At 35.0% G+C, this 12,923-nt stretch overlaps 1 protein-coding gene across 1 annotated transcript in view; it reads right to left on the bottom strand.

Annotated features, from left to right (window-relative positions):
* Window positions 1-7,593: 7,593 nt before the first annotated feature.
* Window positions 7,594-12,923, bottom strand: part of LOC125674366 (uncharacterized) — a 6,371-nt gene continuing 1,041 nt past the window's right edge. Inside the window, exons 2-3 of the mRNA XM_048911504.2 lie at window positions 12,626-12,805; window positions 7,594-8,971 (exon numbers count right to left, since the gene is read on the bottom strand). Of these exons, the coding sequence (XP_048767461.2) occupies window positions 8,739-8,971; window positions 12,626-12,805 (413 nt within the window). The 3' untranslated portion in view covers window positions 7,594-8,738. The remainder of the gene's footprint in view (window positions 8,972-12,625; window positions 12,806-12,923) is intronic.

Genomic DNA, 12,923 nt, shown 5'->3' on the forward strand with positions numbered 1-12,923 from the left:
TACAGACATATAAATTAAACTATCAACAATATAAACCATAATTTGTTAGAATGTCCTTCCTTTTGTTATTGCTGTCTATATGAACGTTAATGCCTGAAACTTCAACTTAAGTTTTGTTTTTGCTCTGAATCTCCAGAACCTAATTTTGATGTCACTATGACAGCGCTTGATTTATTTGTTATAATTTAGTCTACGACTCCTGAGTACATTAGGTCTCCCATTGTTGAACCTTTTCATTGAATAAATTTCGTCATGTCGGAGTCTTTAACTACACTTTCATTATTCTTTCAGTATTCTTGTGCCCCGTTTCCGGTTGTTGTTTTTTTTTTTTCATTTTTAGCACACCTGAGCCAAAGGTTCAAGTGGGCTTTTCTGATCAAAATTTATCCTTTGTCTATCGTCATCGGCGTCGTCGTAAACTTTTCACATTTTCGACTTCTCAAGAACCGCTGAGTCAATTTCAACCAAACTTGCCACAAAAATCCTTTGGTAAAGGGCATTCAAGTTTGTCCAAATGAAGGATCATGTCCCTTTCAAAGGGGAGATGATCACAAAATGCAAAAATAGGGTGGGATCATTTAATAATCTTCTCAAGAACCACTGGGCCAGAAAAGCTAAAATTTACATGAAAGCTACCTCACATAATTCAGATTCACGTTTGTACAAATCATGCCCCCCTGGGGTTGGATGGGGCCACAATAGAGGATCAAAGTTTTACATAAAATATATAGGATAAATCTTTAAAAATATTCTTCTCAAGAACCACTGAGTAAGGAAAGCTGAGATTTACATGAACGCTTCCTGACATAATGCGGATTCAAGTTTGTTAAAATCATGGCATATTGGGGTTGGGTGGGGCCACAATAGGTGATCAAAGTTCTTTATACAAATATATGATCACCGTCAAGCGAAAACCACCCTTAAGTGTATTGTGACGTTATCGAGAAATCAAGCGGTAAAGTTGACGTCAAGTGTTTACGATATGACGACATGACTTTCTGCAACGTTGTTGTTTTTTACTGGCGTGTTAGGCAGTTCCTTTAGAAGTCATTGAACTGTCAGTAAATATTTTAAAACACCCAAGTTTTTTTATAATCTTCTCAAGAACCACTGAGCCAGAAAAGCTGATAATTACATGAAAGATTTCCGACATATTTCACATTGCAGTTTGTTAAAAATCATGGTCCCCAGGGGTAGGATGGGGTCACAAGGGGGATCAAAGTTTTCCATACAAATATATAGGGAAAATCGTTAAATATGAGCCATTAAGGTGACTCAGGTGAGCGATGTGGTCCTTGGACCTCTTGTATAGAATATACTTTCTTTCATATCTTTCTTGTTTCTACAGTGCCAGCGGGTCGGAGTTCTTTTTTATTCATCGTTTCTTCCACTATTTGTATGCCGAGCTTTGATATAGAGATTATGTTATTGTTAGATGAGCTATGCTCTCTTTTGTTTGATTCATCTTCATATAGTTGTTATCACTAGCTGGTTTACCCTTGTCCACGCTGACATTACTTTTGGATGTTTCAATTGTTGATTCACTATACGGTCGCTAATATTGTATGATTGTTTCTTTCAACGTCTTTCTTTTCATAATTATAACATTCCTTTGTCTTTAGTTTATTTGTTTTAATATCCTAGGATATGCAAAAAATTGCAGTTTATTTCTGGCAAGTTTCAGGGAAAATGCAGAATGAAAGGTGAAGATAACGAACACTGATAAATCTTACAACTCCTATAAGGAAAACCAAATAAAGAATAAGGCAAATACAGACCCCTGGATACACCAGAGGAGGGATCAGGTGCTTAAGAGGAGTAAGCATTCCCTGTCGACCGGTCACACCTACCATGAGTTCAACATCTAGATCAGGTAAACGGAGTAATTCGTATTTAAAATCAGTGTGTCATGAACGACCTAACAATCGGTATGAAATACGTCAGATAATATTTCACTCATTAATAGGTTGAATTGCCAAATCATATCATTTTAACGATCCTAAAATTGGCAAATCCTGACTTTAAAATAAACCCCTGTAACCTCAACTTGTTTTTCAGTAGCCTTCTTTGATTTAAAACTGATTATACACAAAATAAGCTCTTGTGTATCGAATGAATTGTCAAACTAACAACTGAACTATATGACAAACGGAATGATTTCAGTTTCGCTATCGCCAACTTCCCATATTTATGAGGCAATATTCCATTATCACCTGCAAACGGTTTTTTATTTTTCCCCTGATTCGATACACAAGTCTACGAGTTATGGATCACGGAAGTTTCTTTGTGTTCGTAACTTTATTCTGGAAGACAATCTGAAGGTGTGATACATGTACATACATGTAAAATAAAGCAGTCTAAATGCTATAATGCGATTCATGAAACAACGATTTGATGATTATCTAAATTTCTGCCACCTTATATGTGAACACTACTCGAACGCCCTTAATATATACAATGCAGGTAGTGTTGTCCATCTCGTTAAAATCTCCTGCTAAATCTCCTATAAATACAAAACCAAAGTATGGGAAGAAACCGTCCAAGATCATGCATTGTAAACATCGTATCAGATTAAAAATCAATTCAGGGAAAGTATCAGCGAACCAGTGAAAAATGATTATCTGAAAAGTATCATATCAGCAATGATTCAGAAAATGTTGAAAGAACACAAATCAGAGATGGAAAAGCTATTGGAGTAGAAAAATCAATCGCTTATTGCATTTGGAACCAAAAGCGAATTAACAGCAGGAAATAAAAATATACAGAAACATGCAATTCGGCTATGAGCAAAGCAGATTAGAACGAGCAGTACTCTCTAAAAAACAATATTAAAATGCATGGATTGAGAAGTGTTATGGTATGCCTATCACACAAAGACATGGCGTTATTACATTGTTATCAAAGTGTGACAAGCAAAACATCATATAAAAATACTACCGACGTAGTTGGTAAAACATTTTATAGAATCGCATGTTCTTGGAAGGTTCAAGCCGTTCTTGGCACACTGATTTTGACTGCGGATAACTCCGTTTACCTGATCAGGATATGGGGCTCACGGCGGGTGTGACCGGTCAACGGGGGATGCCTACTCCTCCTAGGCACCTGATCCCACCTCTGGTGTGTCCAGGGGTCCGTGTTTGCCCAACTATCTATTTTGTATTGCTTGTAGGAGTTATGAGATTGATCACTGTTCGTTATCTTCACCTTGCATGTTGGTCTATTACATTCAAATTTGTTAAACAAACACCTCGATAAAGTAATTAATTATGATCAAAATGGGTCCCTATCCGAAAACACAATGTTGATATATGACAATGTAATATACTGAAGAATAAATCCCTGGTCCATTACTACTTAATGATTTTGAAAAAGCGTATGCTACATTATCAGGAAATTTTAGACAAGAAACAATATATTTTTTTCAATTTTGGTCCATCTATCAGTAAATAGGTCATTTTGTACAGAAATATAACACCTACAGTTAACCAGGGGGATGATATTTCAGAGGTTTTTAATATTGAGAATGGTTGTAGAGTCTGTCTCCTTATATTTTATATATGCAGAAATTTTAGCGAATGCATTGTAACTAACATAAAGATTTACCGCATAGCTAATGGTAATCATAAAAAGATTCTCATGTTGCGGACAACACATACATTATTGTAAATAGCTGTAAACAAAGTCTCGGAATCTATAAATATTCTACGTAGCTTCTAAGAAATGTTTGGTATTGGGATTAACTACTTAAAAACCCAAATAGTTTGTATTGGCTAAAATACAAGTAGATATGTAATGATGTTCTTATTCCCGACAGTAGCTTTTATTGTAGAACCACTAAAATCACACTGCTATGAATTAATTTTTATGTTGATTGGCAAAGTATACCTAAATTAAAGTATGGCCCAAGTTCGTAAAAATTGAATAAATTCTAATTCAACTGAGGAAAGACATAACCCCCATTAACAAGATAAAAGTGATCAAACATTAGCCTTACCATTGTTGAATGATATTCTCATGTCCTTACCTAACCAATCCATTGCTTCTTGTAAATAATTAGAAAAACTAGTTTTCTCATTTGTATAGAGATGATGAACATGTGTGAAATGATTGAGATTATTTGTCAAAATGCGCATCTGGTGCATTAAAATTGGTACCGTATAAGTTTTACATTTTGACCCCTGGGTCGAGACCTCTGCTGGTGGACTGTTAGTCCCCGAGGGTCTCTGCATCCCAGTAGTTAAGTACTTCGTTATTAGCTTGAAAATATGGATGTATGTTTAATTGCTGTGGTAAAATTTAGAAATTCATTTCAAAATAAAGGATTATCTCCCTCATGCATAGCTCTTATCCTTAGACGAATTTGACTCCAGGTTTTTCCCTAAAATAACTCTTACAAGTTTATTGTTATTTCGGATTTCAAACATTTCGGTTGAGGATCACTGAAGAGACATTATTTGAAAAAAATGCGCATCTGGTGCATCAAAATTGGTACAGTATAAGTTTTACATTTCATACTAGATAAAAAAAAACTGTTAGCTGGAAAATCAAACAATAAATTAGACAGCTTTTATTGCATTACTGGTAACGCTTATTCCACTGTACGATACATGTACGAGTTTACATGTAAGAAAACAATCCTTTTATTTCGTTTTTTTTTCTGGGTCTCATAATTGGTCATATCAAAACGTTTGCATCTGAATATTCAATGCACTTTCAGAATTTGTACTTGTTCAGAAAACACATTTTGTTTGTTCAGAATTGTTTCTTGTCAGTCATGTCAACATTAAAGACATTTTGGGTTTCAGTTACTTTTAAATCTAGGTCTATTTTGCTGCAAGTTCGTACAAAGGATGTTGATTTTGAATCATGAAATATCAATGCGAAAAATTCAACCAAAGGAAATTGATGTAATCCGCCAAAAAACATAATTGTTAAAAATTAAAAAAAAAATTACATTCAGGGAAATTGATCTCTCTCTCTCTCTCTCTCTCTCTCTCTCTCTCTCTCTCTCTCTCTCCGTTGCATACTTAGCTAATGAGAGGAAATAGAAACACTACTGTGGGTTTATTACCTAATGTCTTTTCATTAACAGAGCAGAGAATTTTGTTAACGATTTCATCGCATTGCTGGACTTTCGTGTGTTCAGTTCCCTTATATCTACTTCTTTCCCATTTGAATTCATTTGAATATTTCGCATGAGCTTCGTCATTGCTGTTCTTTTCAAATGATTATTTCTTTGGCAATCTCTCGCTTTTTCAAAATACGATCGAGCACACTACATATGAAACCGTGTATACTACACTATACATATGGCTGTCCTAGATTGAGTCTACATGAAAGGTGAAGATAACGAACAGTGATTAATCTCATAACTACATTAAGGAAAACAACATAAAAAATTCGACAAGCATAGATCCCCGGATACACCAGAGGTGGGATCAGGTACCTAGGAGGAGTAAGCATTCCCTATCGACCGATCACACTCGTCGTAACCCTCGTTCTCATGTTTAACGTCATTTAGCGTATGTTCTGGGGAAAAACCCACTGACAAAAGGTCTTTATTTCGATTATTAATTGCAATTAGTTATTTTTTTGTTCGCACGATACAAATATAAGGTAGAACCAGAGCTGCAATTAAACAATTGGAATTCTATATAGAAAACAATTCAACTTTGATATTATAAATACGGTGTTTTCAAATCTCACTAAATGAATACTAATAAAGTAATTGATAAATTGTCTGTTTGAAACTTTTCGTTTTTCCTTCGTAGATTTAGAATTTCAATTTTAAACATGTAATTACTTTTAGACGCTATACCATGCGAAATGTGGATTTTGAAACCAAATCTCAAACTTTCGTCCAAGAAAGGAATGTGATTTTGTTTAATCGTGACATGGATTGTGTATACCATGATGACAGGCAGGTTAGGCATGCTGAACAATGTGATGTTCATTATTGAGCGATAAAAGGAAAGATTATAAGGAATAAGGACATGATATAAATGAGTCAGGAATCAAATATGATACCAATGTTGAACATTTTTGGGACGTTAATGAGTTTTATGGTCTTATCTTTTATAGAGAAAAAAATGACGGAAAATGTAATTGACTGCTTGGGTGTGCTCCTTGGGTAACATTATATGTAATTGTTAGGTAAGAATATTTGTTAAAATGTACATGAGTTATTGTTTTGTGAAGATGTATGTGTGGTTTTCTTCGAATGTGATGGGTCGACAGGGGGTGTCTACTGGTACTCCTCCTGGTATATCAAGTTATACCCTTTAGGGTACATAATATGGGGGCAACAATGTTCATGGGAATGAAGATTGAAAAATATTCTTTGAACAAGACGTTCAAAGGTCAATCTAATCAAAATCAAATCCTAGAATACTCTAACGATTCGCTACAGTAGGATCAGACATAACCCCCTAGACAATGATGGCTATTTAGGGGGTTCCTGGCAATTCGTAAACAAGTTGCTGTAATCTCTGTCCCACGAAGTTTATTCCACACTGTAAAATTGTATATTCTCACATAACGAAATTCAAACTTTCGCAATAATGCCTAATCTATTCCGTTCATGGGGTCAAATGTTGTCTGACGTGTTTCATACCGATTGTTAAGCCGTTCTTGGCACACTGATTTTGACTGCGGATAACTCAATTTACCTGATCAGGATATAGGGCTCACGGCGGGTGTGACCGGTCAACAGGGGATGCTTACTCCTCCTAGGCACCTGATCCCACCTCTGGTGTGTCCAGGGGTCCGTGTTTGCCCAACTTTCTATTTTGTATTGCTTATAGGAGTTATGAGATTGATCACTGTTCGTTATCTTCACCTTGCATTCAAACAACAACACGTACGATATAAAATACACCCAAATTAAATTAGTTGTGAATTCCGATTTATGTATGAATAGGGATGGGTACGATTTGAAAACTTTTCAAGATGGTCTATTTAAATAACGCAAGGAATATAACGCCAGTCGACGTAAACTGTACATTGTGACGTCGCTTCTAGCTGCGATGTATTTTCTTTCAAACCAAACAATCGCTGTCATTTTCCTTGAACTGTGAACACCGACGATTTCATAGGTGACGCGATGATTGGCTAACATAAAGTTCACATGAACATGACCCCCAATCGTGTCATCTCAGGTCTTCTTACGCAGAGTAAACAGCGCAGATCTAAGAAGTCTGATTTTAGTTATAATCTAGAAAACACAATGTTCTGAATATTAAAATCAAATTATAACATTCAGCAAATGTATAAAACAAGATGTGTTCTTAAATCTGACTAAAACACCTTTGAGCGAACATAGTGTATGAAAAGGGTGCTATATAAAAATGGTATTATTAAATCTTGAATGCCCTAGAAAGGGCCTATAGTCATGAAAGGCTTTACATAATATGATCTATGTAACATTAACGCGATGTAACTAATTTGGATCTGGTAAACTGCGTAATCCATATTCAAAATTGGTGGGCCAAGAACGGCCTAACAATCGGTATGAAACACATCAATACTGATAAAATGTTAATGTATAACAATTGGGACTTATAGCTGGTGTGTCTGGTTTATTTTATCAATATATGGGGCTCACGGCGGGTGTGACCGGTCGACAGGGAATGCATATTTCTCCTAGATACCTGATTCCACCTCTGGTATATACGCACAGAGGTCTGTGTTTGCCCAACTCTTATTTTGTATTCCTTATAGAATTTATGAGATTGATCACTGTTCGTCATCTTCGCCTTTTAATTCTTTTTATAAACCAAATGGCATTTACTGTATTTTCAAAGCATGTTAAATGCAGATGATCATGCACATCTAAGCATATGAAACTTTGAATAGAAACTTATGAAAGCCACATACGAAATGAATCTACCGATGGCGAATATTTTTGTGCTTCAAATGATTACCTTCTTCGCTTTCTTTCAATGATGAGATTTATCAATATCGAATTAATTTTTATACAAATGCATTTTTAAAATATTTTTCTACACATTTTGTATCTTGTATAACGTATTTAAAACTCTAATAAAGATTTATTGAATGATATTTTATACTTTTTTCATTTTTGAAAACCACATAAACGGTCATTTTTACATGAATTATAGTATTAAAGCTCATTAATAAAACGAGAGTAATAATTCATTGTATGCATGTCTCCTTAGAAATAGATTAGCGGTATATTTGACCAAAAGCATTAAAATCATCTCGTATCCTGTACCTATCAGTTATTGTCGGAAAGTTACGGGAAATAGACCTGTCCGATGTCGTGGCGCGGTAAAGCTGAAAAATCAAGTATGCATACTTTTTCCCTCTCTAAAATGACAGGAACATAGGTCTATCATATGTTTTAATTAAAAACATTCGATGGAAAATAGGTACATGTACGTTAAACGTACATGTATAAAACATCGTAAGATGTTTTATACATGTGTTACATCCTCATTTTTTTTTTCAACATGTCTCAACATACTAGAGGAACGGATTTCAATTTCAACGTTTCATTTCTAAAAAAAAAAAAACAAAAAAAAAAAAACATTTCACCTCTTTGTGAGAGACCTACTGGCGCATTCGGTGTCACTGCGAGAGAGAGAGAGAGAGAGAGAGAGAGAGAGAGAGAGAGAGAGAGAGCATCCATGGTGGTACCAGAGCTTTTCTTCTCTAACACGTCAACTTTACAATGTAGTAGTCAGATTGACAAATATAACAGTGTGGTATAGTAAAATCTAAACCACAAGGGGCGAGATTCCGTAATGCCTACAGATGTACTGGTAGGAAAACCATCCCGATGAAGTTTCCTGTTTTAGTGTTACTTCATCAGTTCGAAGGTAGCTACCATCCGGATGTGGTTCTCCGACTTCCCATTTAAAGTAAGTCATTGTCTGTCCATCATCATCAACGAAGGTGGATCCGTTGGAACGTGTTCCTTGAACATATACTGTCGTGGTTTGGTATGTTTCTGTTCAGTAAAAAAACAACATAAGATCAATTTTTCTCTAAAATACACCAATTGAATGATTTTTAGGATTTTACATTGATTACAACTCGACTCACTGTATACAGTACACTAAAGGAGTAGGCAAACTTCTACCTCACTAATGCTTTTGAAACAAAGTGGTATCTCTATTTGAATACAAGCATTGTACTAAATTTATACGAATTTATTTCCTGCGATATTTAAATGGTCAAATACAAGGTGGACATTTAGTGCATGCGTAAAAATTCCACATACATTTTAGTAAATTTGCTTTTTTGACAAATTAACATCGAACTGAATAACATTTTAACACATTTCACGATGATGCCGCACGATAAATCTAAGATTGGGCTTTTTGACATCATAGATAGCTACATCGTCAAGTAAAATGTTACTGTATCTTATCATTTGTAAACTACTTGTTAAACACTACTCTGATACTCCTCAATTGATATCAAAAATATGTTGGAGTCCCTCACTGACAACATATTTGAAAGGCGAGGATAATGATTAGTGATAACTCTCATATCTCCTTATTGTTTAAATTCATGGAAGAACATAGATCAAGCGACAAGTATCCTCGGGAACAGAGTGTTCATCAGCAAAGATACATGGTCGGTGGTTAAATGAAAGGCGAATATAACGAACAGTGATCAATCTCCTGAATCCTTATTGTTTATATTCATGGAGTAGCTTTGGTGCGACGACAATCCCATCGGCATGTATTGTCTTCTTTATCAAGTGATATGTACTTGCATTTTTATGTGGCAAAATTTATTTGAAAGTTCTTACATGAGAAGAAATCATATCTCAATGTTGTCTCCAACTCGACACACAAATATATCGACGACGTTAACAGTGTTCATTTTCATTCATATATCGATGTGAGTTTTGTGAATATGAAATAAAAGACACCAGGGTGTTGTCTATACCTGCTTCATATTTGATTTTTTAAGATAGAAAACTACTAACGTTAAACTCAACTTTATTACAAACGAGATGACTTTAGCTTCACCATCTTCAATCGTTTTTATGTAGCAATATTCCATTATCACCCGCAAATTGTATACAGTACCCGCAACGTTATTCTTGACATGATAAACGATAGAACACGATACACGCACGATAGGATAGGATACACGCACGATACGATAGGATACACGCACGATACGATAGGATACACGATAAACCTGATAAACGCAAAACCTGATAAACGATCTTCACGATAGACCTGATAAACGCAAAACACGATAAACGATCTTCACGATAAACGGAAAACCTGATAGAAATGTTGTAAATTTAGAAACGGTTTAGACGGAACGAAATTTTGATACCTACAACATAATTACATTATGTTTACATTATGTTGATAATAATATTGAAGGATTTCAATGTTCATTATATACTTACATTACGGACAAAGCGGATTTCTTGTTTCCCGCGTTCTCGCGATGGGAAAAAATCTAACGCGGTAATCTATAGGTAACTCAGGAAAACCGCGTTCTCATCGCGGGATGACTATCAGCTACCTGTCCCCGTCGCGGTAACATTTGTTTAAAACATTGATCGGTTTTGTACCATATAATTTCTTTAATCCATGGTCGTACGTTTTTTTGTTTTTTTAATGCCATCACAACTAAAATTTAAAAAAAAAAATATATATATATATACGGCACTGAATTCATTATTTGATATCTATATGAATTTTATCAGCCAATGATTCTAAAACTTATATTGTCACCTAATGTTTAATATATAGATTATACAGGGAATTAACTAAATGTAATATAATGTAGTGATATCATGCTTCAGTAGCTCTCTTATGCTAATGTATATTACCTTGAGTATGAAATAAAACCAAGTAATATTGTGCGTGTAGCGAGGAGGGGGTTATTTTGCATCAAGCTCTAAGATCACGGCTCATTCAACATCTCAAGTTATTTTCATAACGACCGCTTTAAAAAAAATCAACCGCACTACACCTGTTAGATATTTTTACACTATGATTGATAATTGATAGTCATAAGTAATTGGAACATATTTATTTGAATTGATATTTTGTTAACAAAACATAAATATACTGTTTAAAAAAGATAAACAAAACTCGGCTTGTTTTAAATTCGCAATTTTGAAACGCTTAGTATGTAAAAAGATTCAAATAATCATCAAAACCAACATAAATTTCCAGTATCTACACGTACGAGTATTGGTACATGTGTACATGTACAAGGTATATATATAAAAAAAAACAACGATGACAGCGGAATCGTGCCCAGTTGAGCAGAATTTTGGGGGATGCAACACCCTTGCACCCTTTTAAAACTTAATCTTCTAAATGTGTGAAATACAATGTCCCTGAGAATGTTAGCTGTCAAAACACGGGTGATACACAAAATCAGATATAACGACGCGCACAAGTTCAGCAGTTGCTATATAAGTAGCATACACGTGGGAAAAAAAATCGGAAGAAAAAGAACCATTATTAAAATATACATGTATGTGATAAACAATGTAATTTACTGATTTTTCCTTTCAAATCGGAACTCCCTATTTTTCTGTTAGTGTTAATTACAAATAACTGTTTCTAGACAAACAAATGTTTATGAACTTCAGAAGGATCTTTCAGATTTACTGTGCTCGGTTTATTGTCCTACTTTCCAGACTACTTAGAATTAAATTGTGATACATTTTCACTCTCTCTCTGGACAGACAAATAGCTCTTCTTCTGCCTTAAAATCGACAACTTTATGTTCTCCTTTAAATATACCGTCTTTCCTCGATTCCTAAAAATAGCTTCTTTAACAAAACGAATAAAGGTTTCGGAAAGTATCGTACTTTTTCATTAGATTTTATATACGATCCCGATAGTTTCCGAAGCTACACGATAAACGATTTTCACGATAAACGGAAAACCTGATACACGCAAAACACGATACACGATAGACCTGATAAACGCAAAACACGATAGAAAACGGAAAACCTGATACACGATAGGATAGGATACACGCACGATACGATAGGATACACGCACGATACGATAGGATACACGCACGATAGAGCACGATAGGAATGTCAAGAATAACGTTGCGGGTACTGTATGTATATGTCTCTGAACTGAATCAATACGATCATGCTCTGTGATTGATTATTTTTTTATATCAAAGTATTGTACTGAAAAAATAAATTTATAATATATAAGGATTTAACACTTTCGTCTAAAATTATTATTTCGCAAATTTCATGGTCCTTATAATGAGCCGATTTCTAAATACAAGCTATCACAAGGTGGAATGCTATCCAGCATGTTTCATACCGATTCTTGACTACAGATTGCTTCGTTAGACTAATCAAGATATAGGGCTCAAGGAGGGTGTGGCCGGTAAACAGGGGATGTCTAATCCTCCTGGGAAGACCCTGGTGTGCCTAGGGTCTATACGCGCCCTACCCTTGATTTTATATATTTTGTGGAACGAAATGAATTTGTCACTGTTGGTTATCTTCACTGTTTGTCAAAATGTTCAGTTTCTATATTCTTTGTACCTGAAGATAAAACTGACTACTACAAAGACTATTGCATTTGAAAAGCAGAGTTTGTCAATTCTTACGATATATGCAAGATGCAAAAATGTCTTTTACCCATGATTTTCAAATGAAAGTCATAAATGACATCAGAGTCCACCAGCAGTAGTCGGCTGTCAGGATGATCGTTGGTGCATTGAGCTTTCGCATCGCTTCCCAATTTGGGGTCTGTGTGAAGCTTGTAACAGATGTATAGTGCAGAATTCCATGTATATCCAATCGTCTCACACAAACTTTCTGTAAAAAGCTAAATACTACTAACACATTGTAGGACAAATTAGCGCCAATGCAAACAGTAAATAATGTATATTCTCCTACACAAAACGTATTCATACATGTCTAACAGGTCAGTATC

This window comes from Ostrea edulis, chromosome 3 (assembly GCF_947568905.1).
Source record: "Ostrea edulis chromosome 3, xbOstEdul1.1, whole genome shotgun sequence".
In the NCBI taxonomy this organism is placed as follows: Eukaryota; Metazoa; Mollusca; class Bivalvia; order Ostreida; family Ostreidae; genus Ostrea; species Ostrea edulis.